This window comes from Anabrus simplex, chromosome 1, assembly GCF_040414725.1.
Source record: "Anabrus simplex isolate iqAnaSimp1 chromosome 1, ASM4041472v1, whole genome shotgun sequence".
Classification (NCBI taxonomy): Eukaryota; Metazoa; Arthropoda; class Insecta; order Orthoptera; family Tettigoniidae; genus Anabrus; species Anabrus simplex.
In genome coordinates, this window is record NC_090265.1 from 853,350,616 (window position 1) to 853,367,165 (window position 16,550).

The following is a 16,550-nucleotide window of genomic DNA, read 5'->3' on the forward strand; positions in this document are numbered from 1 at the left end:
AGGAGGTTACAAATACTGGCGAAGTGCTGAAATTTGTTTTTGTTTAACCAACACTTGTCACGTTTCTACGTGGTCTTAAATGAGGTGAGATGTATTTGTCATTGTGGATTTTCACGATCGGATGCCCTTCCTGACGTCAACCTCATCAGAGGAGTTAATGAGATGAATGATGTGACATATGATAGTTGGAAGGGAGAGGCTGAAACCCGGTGCCAGCACACAGCCTACTCCTATCAAATAGCACCAAGGGGTCTGCTCAAGGCTTTACATCACCTTTCGATGGACAAATCACCATCAAGAGCGTCATATGCTCTCACTCCATGTGAACACTATGGAGAAGTTTGAAATGTAATCCAGACTTTTGACACGCAATCTAGTGATTAGAAATTGTATACCACCACCTCCCCTACCCTGCCAGTCAACATTCTGATGGTGAAAATATTTTCAACAAACCAAACAGGGCTTGAACCGGCTAACTACGGTGTCAGACCATTTAGACTTCAAAGCCTTAATGATCTTGATAATAAAGTTCTTAACAAAATTATACAAAACTTTCGAGCTAGAAAATTAGCTGGGATTGATAAGTTCTCTGGGGACAGACTAAAGGCATTGGGACCAGATATAATTCCATATTTTAAATAATTAGACGGCTGTTCGCATGAATGAGCTATACCAAATGAATGGAGAGTTGCAATTGTAGCCCCAGTGTACAAAGGTAGGGGTAATAAACATAAAGCGGATAATTAAAGGCCAGTCAACTTATTCTGGGAAACCATTATTTTTGAATATATTAGACGCGTTAGATTAATTAACTTTGATAGATTGCAGTTTGGGTTTTGGAAGTATTATTCCAGTGAGGCTGAACTTGTAGGATTGCAGCAAATTATAGCAGATGTTCAGGACTTACGAGATCAAATGTATTGTATCTTTATTTACCTGTTAAACGCTTTCGATAGGGTAGATCATGGAAGGTTATTGACGAACTTGAGAGCTATTGAACTAGACAAAAGAGTGGTTGAAAGGGTGGCTAAATTTCTATAAAATAGAGCATTAGAGTAGATGAAGCATTATCTGATCATGTAACGATTAAGAGGAGGTTCTGCATGTCAGTATTTTTATACCTTTATGTTTACTTCATCATCATCATTTTACAGTTCCAGGTTCCCGGGAACTGTTGGCGAGCCTCTTCCACGCTGTCTTGTTGAGGTACATTCTGTTGTTTATGACGACCTCCAGTGTCCTTCCCGGTTCTGCAATGTCCATCTTTATGATGTCCATCCAATGGGTTCTTGGTCTTCCCAACATGGGTTTTCTTGCCACATTTCTCTCCCAAGTTAATATAAGCTGTCTTTGTTGGTTCCATGTTAATTACATGTGCAAACCACCTCAATCTGGATCTTGTGACCCGATCTAACAATGATGTCTTAATCTCAGCTTCCTTTGTAACTTGTCCAGGTTTTTTGAATTGTGGACCTCAGGAATTTCATCTCAGATGCCTGCTATCTTGATGAGTCCTTAGTTAGGGTGCAGGTTATCTTGTGTACCAGGTATATGTATAAGTCTTTTCCAGTTTCACTAAGAGATGGAGCTTACTAAGATTTCCTTCATTATGGAATTGCAATATGCGGATGACCCTGCCGCACATGCTGTCACACCTAATGAGCTAAAACACTCAGTTGTTTCAAGAGAGCTTGCAATCGTTTTGTTCTCTCCATTAATGTTCAAAGTACTCATAGAGCCTGCATCTGGTTCGAACCTCCCAGCTATCAATTTCTCCATTGCGAATACTCCACTGAAGCAGGTCGACCACTTTTTATATCTAGGAAGTATCCTCTCAACAAATGCTAACTGCTCACAAGATCTGGATGGGAGAATTGGCGCTGCCCACTCAGCATTTAGACGTTAATCCCGTCGTGTCTTCCTGAATAAGGAACTTACTAGCATACCAGATCATGATTTACCATGCTGTTATCTTATCAACACTGCTTTATGGTTGTGAAACTTGGCCCCTCAGCCATCGGGATATCAGAACGCTAGAGCGCTTCCATTTGCAAAATCGTAGATCCATCTTGAACGTCAACAGTGTGGACCATGTAACCAAACTTGCATTCCTTGAGAAAGTGCATGCTATACGCATTGAGGCTACCATCATTGGCTACATCTGGGATGGGTAGGGCAGATCCGTCGCATAAGTGAAACCAGGCTCTGCTCTTGCACAAGACTTCATGCAGCCTCTTTGAGGTATTTCAAGGATCAGCTGAAGCATACTATGAAAAGAGCTGGAATTAACACTGTCATGGGATATGCTTTCCGTCCGACTCGTTGGCTGAACGGTCAGCGTACTGGCCTTCGGTTCAGAGGGTCCCGGGTTCGATTCCCGGCCGGGTCGGGGATTTTAATCGCTTCTGATTAATTCTTCTGGCTCGGGGACTGGGTGTTTGTGTCCGTCCCAACACTCCCCTCTTCATATTCACACAACACACTACACTACCAACCACCACAGAAACACGCAATAGTGATCACATCCCTCCATATAGGGTTGGCGTCAGGAAGGGCATCCGGCCGTAAAACAGGGCCAAATCCATATGTGCGACGCAGTTCGCACCCGCGACCCCACAGGTGTGGGAAAAGCGGTAGAAAAAGAAGAAAAAAGAAGATGGGATATGCTTTCTGGAATTGTATACTTTGGTGCTGCACTGTCTCTAAATCAGTTACGGTGTTGGAAGAAGAATGGAAGAAGATAAACGACAAGCACGGAAGCTCCGTCAAGCTCAGCCCCGCCCACCCCCCGCGATTGCATGTGATCTGTATAAACGTATGTCTCATGCTAAGATTTTTCTACTACATCATGAAACATCCACAAAAAATATGAGTGTGAAAATGTAAACTGCTGAAGAATATGTTTACTCGGATACGAGTTGCAGCTGCCGCTGATGATTATAGTATGGTTCCAATTTATGTGACCCACACCAAGATTACTTTATATGAGAACTGGAGAAGATCCAACGGAAAGCAGCACAATTTCTGGGTGATTCTGATAAAAGAGCAGTGTTACGAAAACATTGAAAACTTTGGGCTAGGAAGACTTGGGAGTAAGGAGATTACTTGTTCGACTAAGTGGGTGTTCCAAACTGTTAGTGTAAAAATGGCGTGGGATGACATTAGACGTATAAGCTTAAGTGGAGCTTTTAGAGGCAGGAAAGAGCATAATATGAAGACAAAATTTGATTTCGAGACGACAAATTCGGGAAAACGTTAATATCAATGAGGAACTGAAGAATCAAATAATTCATGAAGAGAAATGTTTGATAAATTCACAGTGTCTTTGCAGTCATTTGAGAAAAATCTAGGTAAACAATTGATAAGGAATCTTTTTACCTGGACGACAGCCCTAAATGCAGATCAGTGATGATTGATTGAAGATTGGGTGAAAGGGTGCCGCTACGTACTGAGCTGGAGACTGATGCAGTTTGCACTTTGTTGCCACTTATGACATTGGTGTACAATGCGTACATTCCACCGGATACCAATCTACACATGAATGAGTTACAATATCTAGTTGCTAAGTTGCCTCGTTCTTTCCTCTTGCTGAAAAATGTAAACACCCACACTTCCCTTAAAGTCTCTGCATCTTCCTGAGCCATTCATGATCTAATTTGATCTAATTGAGTCTTTGCGTGCTCAATGCTGAGCGAACCTACTTGCTTCAATAACGCCCATGGAACACTGAACTTACTTACACCTGAATTACACCCTGTGTAGCCATGCGCTAATTCCCCTCTTACGGTGAAAAGTACACGATGATCTCTGTGATAGGTGGCCGTGGTTGTTGTTATTGTTTTAAGAAGATAGTGACCACTTTTCTGTAATTTTCACGGTCTTGAATAAAACAGACCGAATTGCTGGAGTGATTATTAGCCACAGTTTTCGAAATGCGCAGTGATTACCGATGAGGTACTGAGATCTATTAACAATACGTGTGTTCCATTACAACTGGAATTCTGGCCACTGCAAAGGAAACAATACCGCCCATGTCCGGCATCTCTCACCGGTAACAGGTCCCATGTGGACCAATGAAACTGCAGCATCATCAGTGGGCTTAAGCGTTTTCACCGGTATTGTACGATGGCCAACCATGTTACTTCCTAGCCCCTGCGCTAAGGTCCACTTTTGATTCGAGAGAGTAAAAAAGCCACTTGGGAAAAGTATGTGTCTTCCATGACAGTTCATACTCCTTCATCACAAGTACGGATAGAAGTCCACTGTATCGCTAGTGTCCAAAACAAACCAATAGGATCACGAGTTTCCATTAATGTGGATTGTGCTATGGCTCCCTCCGTCATTTCCGATCACATTGCATCACATTTTGTGAATATATCTGGTTCTGGGTGATATGACCCTTTCCTACGAATAAAACACGAGGCAGAGGCATACCATCTCCATTTTACCTCTAATATTTCGTAATCCTTGTCTCTTTTATATAGTGGGGTTGTGAAGTTCCCTCATACTACAAAAAGGGCACGGCTCTGGGCCAGGCAAAAGCTACAATCAAATGCTTAAGCAATAAGAAATAATTGTATATGTTTCAGTGGGAATATGAGAATGAATACTGACATATATAAACATATATGACCATTGTCTGGAGAGTGATGGATTGTTGATTATAACAGATTTTATTTATGCTGTCACTGTTCTGTGTCCAATTTTTGGGAACTCCGCTATATGTGTCACACATTTGAGAAAATTCATACTTAATGAGCATTTGTTATTTCGGTTCCAGGTGGTTGTAAAAGAAGAGTGGATAGCTATTGCTATCCTTCGTTTAGTAGAGATGGAAAAATGCGTTGTTGAAGGAGCAGGAGCTACAGCACTGGCAGCACTTCTCTCTGGACATTTAGACGATTTCAAAGGAAAAAAGTAAGTCCTGTCATCATTTCTAATACTTTTGACTTACAGTTACTGTGATATCCCTGCAGTAATGCATTTATCCAACAGAGCTCGTACAATTTTAAGAATCTATATTTAATGCAGATAATACTGAAACAGTGTAGGTTGTTAACTCGGTGGCATTAATTCACCTGCGAGTTAATTTGCACGATGACAACAGACACCAGAAACAATTCATTATATACATTTATTAGATAAATGTGTATGAATCATATCCTGGCATTGCATCTTCAACCGCCAAATTTTAATCGGAACCATTCCAACCTAGGAATCTTAGTGAGGTTCCAGTAAACTTGGACAGAGAGCACGAATATCCTCACTTCTATTGTATTTAACTATGGCCATTTTTAATATCCAGGACACTTCTATTTTTCCGCCGATCACATTTTGTATTCAGTGGCATACGAATTATATGTAGAGTTGTTGTAACATAGAGCAGTAACTGTTCTGCCTTAAATACTTGTGCTTCCCAAGTTTCTTTATTGGCATTTAACGGAAGGGGCCACGTGGGGATGACAGTCAGTTTTATCTGTACTACTGTTATGAAGAAAGAGAGTTTGTACAGCTATTCAGGGTAATCCCCAAACCTACTGGACGCATGTTGATGAAACCTGCATTGACGTATTTATTTTGACCTTCGGAGTAACACAGGCTATGTATAACTTTTTTGTGATGTAACACATCCTGAAGCTGTTCTTACATTCTTCAATTACACAAATGTTGACTTTACTTTGTCTGCCGACCACCATCAATACAGACTTGTTAAATTTTTGTACCCTTGTTGTAATTCATCTTTCATCTCTTGTTCTATACGGAGGCCCACGAGAGTTGGAATCTGACGTTTAGCGCTACCAGCGAGAAACATTTGACTAACGCTGCTTGAAAATTATTTGTTGCTATGGCAATGATAACAGCGATGCCACATTTACGCAATCTATCGCCATGTGGGCTTTTTTAGTTGCTTCTGTGATATTATTTGGACTGGTACTGTGTTATCTCTGTTAGTTGTTGCTGTTTTATGTATTTACGTATTTGTTTTGTGAATGTTATTTTTGTCGTTAGGTTTCTTCCTTTTCTGTAAGTTAATCAGCGGCTAGTTGTACAGTTTTCCTAGTTTTGTCCACCTGTTGATTTTAGTGGCCTTGTAGTGTGACTATAGTGTTAGTTTGAAGTGCTTCGTTATTAATTACGAATACATGTAGTTTTATTTTCTTTTTTCTTTTGAGTGTTTAACAATGACATTTAAGTCAAAAGAAAAGCCAAAATATACAACAGGCCGAGTTGAGACTGTTCGAAGCTAGGGAAGGGAAATTCTAGTGTCAGTGTGGGATTTCTTTGAAAGGGAAGCAGACAATGTTAAGGAAACAGTATCTCCTCTAATATCTTTCAACAGAGTTCAGGAACGTTTTGTTAGAGCCATGAAAGTAAGACCGTTTGGAGGGCCTCAAAGGAGAAATTCACTTCCCTGGAATATAAGTTAACCACTCGAAGTAAAAGCAGACCTGGGCACACAAATAGTATGAGTGTTACCTATAGACACGATATACGATTTTTAGGCTTATGCCATGTCAGAAAATAAGGTAAAATGCTTGGTGTTTCGCAGAGAACCTTGCTCTGTGTCTTCAGAAGAGAAGGAAATCAATGTCATTCTTGGAAAATTCTTCCTCGTGAACTGTCGAGATTTTCTTCTGAAGACGCGAAGCAATGTTCTCTGCAAAACGTAAAGAATTTCACCTTATACTCTATTCTTGACACGGCATAAGCCCAAAAACCCTATGTCATCATGTCTATAAGCACGACTGTTGATTCATTCCAGGAGGGTGCCATTCATCACCTTGTTAATGATTATTATTTTAGGCTGGGGCTTCCCACATTTAAGAAACTGCTTACCTCTCTGGGACACGGCAATTTATTTCGTGGGAGTATTACGTCGCTGCAGAGATTATTGTTCAAAATTTGATTTTGAGTACAGGCGAATTAATGGAAGGAATATCTTACTCAAAAGAGGTGACATTTTGTCCAAACAATATGAAATTTTGAAGATAATTTGGTGCAAACATTTTAAAGGCATTGTCTGGCTGGACGACACTTGGGTGAATGCTGAGCACACAAAGTCAAAGGGATGGACTGATGGCACTTTGTAATGGACTACCATTGGTGCTTCTGGGATGGCAGGAAGATTTATAATCGTGAATGCCGGGACATACAAGGCTTTGTCATCAATGTTCTCCTTGTATTTAAATATATAAGAACAGGAGATTACCTTGAAGAGATGGATCACAATAGGTTTTTAAGGTGATTCGAGCCAAATATAAAGGCGAACAGTGTCATTACAATGCGCAATTCGTCATACCTCTTTGTTCAGATAGACAAGGCACCTATAATGTCGTGTAGAAAGGATGAGATGATTGAGTGGCTCGTTAGGCATGGCATTAGAATAGACTGCACTATGACGAAGAGATTTATTTTGAGTGCCATTGATAGCATTAAGCCTTGATATCCTCTGTATTATGTGGATCAACTTCTTAGACAGCAGGGCCACAAAGTCATTAGTCTACCACCTTACCACTACCAGTTCAATCCCATAAAACTCGCATGGGCTCAAGTAAAAGAAATGATGGTGCCAGCAACAACAAAACATTCACCATGGCAGAGGTCGCAAGACTTGTCGCTGAGGGTGTTGATCAGGTAAGTCGGGAAAACTGGGAGAAAGCCTTAGGACATGTAGAGAAGGAAATATAAAAGGCGCGGGAATGAGAAGGATATAGTGACAGCGATGTGGACGATTTAATTATTCACTTAGGCAGTTCTTCAAGCTCCAGTGACAGTGACAGTGAGCAGTATAATGAGGAGAAGATATAGATGGGATAGAGCCCTTTCTAGACGACTGACTGCTGTTGGCAGAGTGGTGAGAAGAGTTTACAAACATTCCAATTCAGTACTTTGTGTACATTACATGTCTGTTCATCGTAGTTCAACTTGAGCGAGCAACCAGTGTAGACGTGTGGAGTGGTGAGTGCGGAAAGGCATGGTGGGCGTTGAGCAATACGGGTAGCGATTGAGAGCTGACAGCGAAGGTTGAAGAAGACGGCGGGGCGGGAGACGAGCAAGGGAGTGCAGGGGAAGTTGGGTGAGGTGCTATCGGTAGCGGCGGTGATAACCATGCTACTAGTTATAGGGGGTGTGGAGTTGAACCCCGGCCCAAAAATGAACTGGGAGGACTCAGAGAAGATTAAGGAGTTGATAGGAGAAGATGTTTAAAAAACGCCGGAGTCGAGCAGGTAAAGGAAATGAGAAAGGACCAAGCTAAGGGATTCGAAAATATGAAGGTATGGTTCCAAGAACAATTAGGTGACGGGGTAAAAATGGTAGAAAGGAATGATATTGCAACTGGAGTGTTAAGGGAGAAGGTTAAAAACCTGGAAAATGAGGTGTTATTTTTGAAGAAGGAGATGGACGACATTAGCCAAGAAAGGATGAAGAAATTTTTATTCACACATGGGTTGCAGGAAGAAAGGAGTGAGAAGAAAGTGAGCATTATATATAAAGTGGTGGACGTCGTCCAAAATAAAATGAAAATCAATTTCAGCGAAGCGGACTTTGACGATGTTGAAAGGGTAGTAAAAATGAAAGGACGGAGACAAATTAAAGTGAAGTTAATATCAACTCTGATGGCGGACATGGTACTAAGAAATGCAAGGAACTTGCAAGCTGAAAAAATCTGGATCAGAAGAGACTTGGGAAGAGAACGGAGCGAGAACTTGAAAATTCTGAAGAAACATCTAGGGAGAGCTAGGCACCAGGGTCTTAAGGCATATATAAAGGATCAAACGCTGGTGGTATCTAATGGTATTTGGTGGCGTGTCTGGTCTGTGGCAAAATTTAAAGTCATGGAGGACGAGCTCAAACGGGAAGAGGACCTAACAACATGGCAAACTGGCAGGCAGGAGGCCGTCCAAGAGGAGGGAGGAAATTTGGTAAGGATTAATGAAGAGTCGAGTCAAGAGGACAGTTCAGTGCAGTGCAGTGAGAGTGCAAATATGAGACCGCAGGTACAGTAAGTGCTGTTAGATAATATTCCTAAAGAAAAGACAGATACAGTGATCGATGATCTGAGGGAGGAAAAGAAAGGGCGGATACTATAATGAAAGGGAGAAGCAGGAGCCTTAAGGGCCTGTAGGGAAAAAATAAAGGTATAGATGAAAAGGAAAGGAAAGATAGTAATAAAATGTCAAAGTATGATGGAATGGAGGTAGAAGGAGAGAGGTAGATAGTGACGAGGAGCAAAAACGAAGATGGAAATTGGGAAGGCAGGCGAAAAATGCTGTAAATAGGCTGGAAGATAGGATATGTAAATTTTGAAGTTTTATTGGGCAAAATAGGTAATATAGATGTGAAAAGTTTAATAGAAAGTCTTGAAATCGTAGCACTCTTGGCAAACATGGCCAGAGGTAGGCAAGGAGATAGTTTGGGAGGGGAAGGGGGTTACAGTTACGCACAAGTCAAGAAAAAATTGAATAATGATGGGCATTACCCAGAGGAGTAGTTGTGTTAGTTAAATAAGTGATCAGTGACTTAATGGAGGACAATGAGAGCGACCTGGAAGGATTTAGGTAGATAAGATTTAACATGTGTAGGGAGAAAGGGAGAGAAAAATATGTTTGCTTGGCTTTTGCCTACTGTCACCCCAAGGGATCCCTATATGCAAACAATTCCTTTTTGCGAAATTACTAGTAGAAACCATTATCATTAAAGGGAGGTATGAGGAGGGCGGACGGAATATTATTACTTGGAGATTGGGATGTCAGAATAGGTGAGCAAAATCCATTGTACAGTACGGAAGATGAGATGATAATAGGGATAGGAAGAAGGAGTAATGATTAGGAAATTAATAGTTACGGTGGAAAACTCCTGGAATTCTGCGAAGTAGGGAAGTTTTTCATCAAACATGGTTGTTGGAAGGGTGACAGAGAAGGTAAAATGACTTATATTACTGAACAGGGCATGGGGGGATTGTTATTGACTTAGTAAGACATGTTAGAGAAACTCAAAAGAATAGGGATAGGTGATTGGGTTGATTACATAAAATCAGCTTCATGGTCCGTATCGCACTTAAACAGATTCACAACTACCACAAAAGTAATTTAATATAATAGAATCCACCTTTTCGATACATAACTGTTGCACATAGGTTATGTTACAACATTTTAATTATAATGGTACCGGTTTCGCCACGTATACAATGTCATCAACAGCCATAGATAAAACCAAGCAAGTGAATGGATTTGCACATAGCGACAAGACGTACAGACTATATAAAATTCGTGAAATGTCACATTTAAAATAGTTCTTGTAAAATGTCTAGAGATAGCTACGCGTTAGCGGCGTATTAGTCTTGTACATGAGCTGAGGCACTTTCTGTGAATTTTTTGCTTTGATATGATTAAAAACATTGCGAACACGTTAAAACCTTATTCATTATACGGCACTGAGGAATAGTTCGGTCACCGCTGGTGGTATGGTCTTCTTAATTTGAAGTAGTGCTGTGGGCATTAGAATGTACATGTAGGTCCTATTGAATTGTATAGGACCGAGGTTCCTCGACTCAAGCGGAACATAAAGCCTAAAGAAAACAGAGAGATGATTTGAGTGTGGAGTTCAGTAGAGGGCAAGTCAAATGAAGCATGGATATAGAGAATCAAAGGATGGGGACTCACCTTGCTGCAGCGTGCCGGGAAGCTTATACTGTGGAGAGGAGTTGAGAACTGATGCAGGTTTGCGAGTAAAGGTGGTCAGGAGAGAGGAGGACAGGAACGAGGGGCTTGGAGAGGAAACGCCTACGGGGGAGGTGTTGGGGGTGGGTCTGGAGGGCTATGTGGTGGGAACGTGTAGCAAGGTAGGGTGTTATTTAATGCGCGGAAGATCGAACGCTTTTTCGTAAACTTAACATGTTTAAGAACCGTAATAAGGAAGTCGTAAAGAATATTGTATTTCTCGGAAATTTCATTTAAGTTTAAATTAGGGTTAAAAACTGATCAAGGCGTATAAAGCAATTCTCGGTGCCGTCCAGGAGAGGGCCTTTTCCTAATGTTCTAAGGATCTCCAAGTCTTGGTCTATCGTAGTAAAAGTATGTTTTGCGTCATGCATATGATGGCCCACTGCCGAAAACCTATTATGTCTAATGGCATTGACGTGCTCCATGTACTTGATTTTGAAGTTTCGTCCGGTGTGTTCTATGTGCGTGGAATTGCAATTATTGAAACTAAACCTGTATACCCATGACCTCAAGAAGGTGTTATTTTTGCTTGTTGTGCATTATTTCAACATTCCTATTGTTGGTACGAAATGATATCTTGATATTATGCTTCTTAAAGTTGTTGGCGACACTGTAAACATTGTCATTGAAGGTAAAAGTGGAATATGCGGTAGGGTTTTGTTTTTCTTTTTATAGCGTTCGGTCGGTACTTGAATATATTTATTATTCTATTTATGAAACAGTCGTTATATCTATTGAATTTGGCAATGCAACGGATGGTGTTTAGTTCTTTCTATAAGTGTGCTTTTGACATTGGTATTTTAAATGCGTGGTTGACCATTTGCGCATTTGTGTGTGTGTGGATGTGTGGAATCCTATCTTATGGTTATTGCAGTTTGCGTGGGTTTTCTATAAATACTGTTAGAGAAAATGGGAGCCTGTTTATTGTAAGTTCTAAAAAATTAATTTGTTTGTTGCATTCCGACTCAAGGGTGAATTTAATATGTGGATCTTTTTTTTTTTTTGCTAGGGGCTTTACGTCGCACCGACACAGATAGGTCTTATGGCGACGATGGGATAGGAAAGGCCTAGGAGTTGGAAGGAATCGGCCGTGGCCTTAATTAAGGTACAGCCCCAGCATTTGCCTGGTATGAAAATGGGAAACCACGGAAAACCATCTTCAGGGCTGCCGATAGTGGGAGTAGCGTTAGCACTAGCAGTCCTACCATTTACTATTACCAAAGTGTCATCGACATATCTAGACCAAAACTGAGTATTAGAAAATGTTTCATCGTTGTCGATTATTGTATGTTCTAAGGAGTCTAGATATATTTCCGCTAAGATCCCCGAAGCCGGCTACCCCATTGCCAGTCCATCCTGTTGGTATATGATACTGCCGAAGGTGAATTAGTTATTATTAATTACTTATTTCAGGACATCCATAAAGTCTTGAACCTCAAGTTTGCTTAGGGAACTGTGTGTATTTGGATTTCTTTCAATGATGGGATTTAATTTTTAGTATCGATACCTGGATACACATTAGTAATATCAAATGAGTGGATGGAATAGTGGGGTTGTATTTCAAAGCTATCTAATTTCTTGATCAACTCTGTAGTGTTTTTACAGATTTATTTGACAAAAATCTGTAGTTGTTTTTAGGAATTTATGAATGAACTTTGAAAGTTTATAAAGTAGGCTAGGCCTATAGTTAATAATTGGGCGGATGGGGTGCCGGCCTTGTGGATCTTAGGGAATGCTTTGGCAGTGGGCAGAGCCGGAATCATGTTGTAAAGTTTTGCTTTTTCCTGATCAGTGAAGAGAAACGAGGAGTTGTTAAGGGTTTGCTTTAAGTGACGATGGATTTGTTGGGTATGGTCTTTCTTCACTATAGAAAATGAACTGCTATTAAAAAATATTTTGTTTTATTTATGTATTCGTCTTTGTCCATTCCGACGGCCGTGTTCCCTTTGTCCGCTTTAGTGATGTTGAGGCTATTATCCTTGATTTTCTTTTTAAGCCTAAGGACTTGTTCCCGTTCAACGAAAGGATTATTATTATGATTATTATTATTATTGTTATTATTAGGAAATGCCGTTTTATTTTCGGATGTATAAATTTTACTCAATTTCCTTTTTACGTCTTCTCTTACTTCCGCTTGTTAATCTAGAGGCATTTTATTAATGGTGACTTCTGATTCTATGACTAAGTTAGAAGCTGTATTCATTATTGAAACTGGGCCAGTTATGTTTAGGACCTTTTTCAAGGATTGCGTTTTCATCATCATTTAGTTGTGTTTTTGACAAGTTAACTACCGGGGGATGGAATTGATAAATGAGTTTGTGAGGGGTCAAGGATTTTTTGGATGTTCTTGTAATGTCGTGATCAAAAGCCGAGTTATTTTTGAGTGTCTTGTTTCCTCTCCAGGGTAAGCTGTTTTTTAGATAAGATCTCAAATAATCTGTTATTAACTTGGTTCTGATGCAAGTTCCATTGAGCGCCGTTAAGTAAGCAAGCTGCTTCAAGGTGGATCTCATAAAGTCGGTTGTTTAAGAATGATTTCTTCTTATATAAAAGCTTAATTTCATTACTGAGCCAGATTTTGTTGACTTTGATTTGAGTCTTCCAATGCTGGGGATTATTCCGATGTTTTTACGTTGCCTTTGAGGAAATTCGGAGTAAAATTGTGTGTTTTACATTGCTTAAGAAAATCTATATCCTTGATCAGTTTTGCGACCTTGATTTTAAGTCTCATGTAATGTTGGGCCTTTGATTTTGTTTGGTAAGCTGTATCATCTAAAGTTATAAAATTCATGGCCGTTCCGTACTGAATCGAGAATCACAAAAGTAATTTAATATAATAGACTCCACCTTTTCAATACATAACTGTTGCACATAGGTTATGTTAAAACATTTTAATTATAATGGTACCGGTTTCGACACGTATACAATGTCATCATCAGCCATAGATAAAACCAAGCGAGTGAATAGATCTGCATATAGCAACAAGACACACAGACTATATAAAATTCGTAAAATGGCACATTTAAAATAGTTTTTGTAAAATGTCTAGAGATAGCTACGCGTTAGCGGCGTATTAGTCTTGTACATGAGCTGGGGCACTTTCTGTGAATTTTTGCTTTGATATGATTTTAAAAATTGTGAACACGTTAGAAGCTTATTCTTTATACGGCACTGAAGAATACAATATTTTTACGACTTTCTATTACGGTTCTTAAACATGTTAAGTTTACGAAAAAGCGTTCGATCGTCCACGCATTACATAACACCCTACCTTGCTACACGTTCCCAGCACATAGCCCTCCAGACCCACCCCCAACACCTCCCCCGTAGGCGTTTCCTCTCCAAGCCCCTCCCTTCCTGTTCTCCCTTCCCCTAACCACCTTTACTCGCAAACCTGCATCAGTTCTCAACTCCTCTCCACAGTATAAGCTTCCCGGCACGCTGCAGCAAGGTGAGTCCCCATCCTTTGATTCTCTATATCCATGCTTCATTTGACTTGCCCTCTACAGAACTCCACACTCAAATCAGCTCTCTGTTTTCTTTAGGTTTTACGTTCCGCTTGAACCGAGGAACACACAATACAATAGGACCTATATGTACATTCTAATGCCCACAGCAGTGACCGAACTATTCTTCAGTGCCGTATTATGAACAAGCTTTTAACGCGTTCACAATTCTTTTTATCATATCAAAGCAAAAATTCACAGAAAGTGCCTCAGCTCATGTACAAGACTAATACGCCACTAGCGCGTAGCTATCTCTAGACATTTTACAAGAACTATTTTAAATGTAACATTTTACGAATTTTATATAGTCTGTGTGTCTTGTTGCTATATGCAGATCTATTCACTTGCTTGGTTTTATCTATGGCTGATGATGACATTGTATACGTGTCGAAACCGGTACCATTATAATTAAAATGTTGTAACATAACCTACGTGCAACAGTTATATATTGAAAAGGTGGATTCTATTATATTAAATTACTTTTGTGATTTTCGGTTCAATACGGAACGGCCATGAAGTTTATAACTTTAGATTCACAACTAAGTTTTTTTCATTTTCCACCTTGTCAATGTACTAAATTGCTTAAGCCAACTTTTTGGTTAAAATGGTACATCTTTCGTATATTATCAACATCTTCAGCCACATAACACTGTTTAGATGAAACATTCATATATTGACACTTCCTCTAAAACCCTGATACCTTGTCAATATATGAACGTTTCATCTAAACAGTGTTATGTGGCTGAATATGTTGATAATATACGAAACATGTGCCACTTTTAACCTTAAGCAATTTAGTGTATCAACAAGGTGGAAAATACTTAGTTGTGAATCTGATTGGGTTGTCTTGCATCATGCTGAAGTGAGAAGGAGAGAGGAATTAGAGGAGGGAGACAACAGAAAAAGATCCTCGGAGAGGGGTAGCGGCCATACTAAATCTAAATGGACAGAGAACACAAAATGGTAACTAGACGACCTTATAGAAAATGAGATAAAATTAATTAGAAGTGGGTAGGAAAGGGCTTTGGAGGAAAATAACATAGATAGAGCACTGGAGCTAACAGAATATCCAATAAAGAGGGTTGCACGGGCAGTTCAAGGTAGTAGAAGAAAAATGATGGAAAGTTGAGGCTGGTATAACAAGCAACATAAGGATTTTAGAAGAGTAGTGATGAAAGCGTTAAAAGATTATAGAGTAAAAGGAGGGAGCAAAGAACGAGAAGTCTTTCGTAGATTAAGAAAAGAATACAAACTTAAAATTGCTGAGAGGAAGAAGCTATTGATGAAGGAACAATCAGAGCTAATAAATGAGGAATGCAGGATAAATCAAACTGAAAGAATATGGGAAAGAATAAATATAATTAATAAAGGAGGGAAGAGATACAAATATTGATTATGATCAGTGGGTGACGTACTTTAGCAAGTTATTATTAGGAAGAGATGAATGGGGGCATAAAGAAAGGAGGCAGGTCACATGGAGCAATATGGAAGTAAGTATTTATGAGCTAGATAAGGAATTTACAGTAGATGAATTTCAGGGGGTGATAGGTAAACTGAGGAGGAGATCGGCAGGGAGGATAAAGGGTATTAGCAATGTAATTTGGAAAGAAATAAGTAAATACAGTCAGATGGAGGAGGGAACAGTAACAATATTTAACATGATTTTAATTGGGGTAAATTACCAAAAGAATGGGAATATGGGATTATTTGCCCAATATATAAAAAGAAAGGGAATAAAAACCTCCTGAATAACTACCAAGGGATAACTATCTTAGACTCATTGAGCAAGATCTACACGGGAGTCTTGGCAAATAGGTTAAGAGATTGGTCTGAAGAGAATGCTATATTATCCATATTCCAAGGAGGATTCAGGAAAGAGAGGCAAACGGTAGATAACATCATTACAGTGAAGATGATAACAGATAATTACATGAGTAGGGAAAGAGGTAGTGTATTTCTAGCAGCTATTTATTTCGAAAAAGCATTTGACACGGTGAGTAGAAGAACGCTAATAGAAAAATTAGAGAGGATTGGAGTTTTTAGAAAGATAATTCGAGCAATTGAAGCGATATACCAGAATGTATATTGCTGCATCAAATTAGAGGAGAATTTAACTAGCAGATCAATAGAGTGCAAGGTTGACCATTTTGTAACACCGTATTTACTCATTCGGTACAAATATTTCAGATTACCTATGGGAATCAACATCTATATCATCTGATGGCCAAGCAGGCATCAATTTTTGATAATGAGACAAAGTCTCTCATAGTGCATTGGCACTGACAGTGGCTACAATTAGCCTACGCAGTGGCCTCCACGG

At 39.7% G+C, this 16,550-nt stretch overlaps 1 protein-coding gene across 1 annotated transcript in view; it reads left to right on the plus strand.

Moving 5' to 3' along the window:
• Window positions 1-16,550, plus strand: part of LOC136857268 (L-threonine ammonia-lyase-like) — a 163,483-nt gene that overhangs the window by 113,677 nt on the left and 33,256 nt on the right. The window contains exon 6 of the mRNA XM_067135782.2: window positions 4,781-4,917. Coding sequence (XP_066991883.2) covers window positions 4,781-4,917 — 137 coding nt within the window. The remainder of the gene's footprint in view (window positions 1-4,780; window positions 4,918-16,550) is intronic.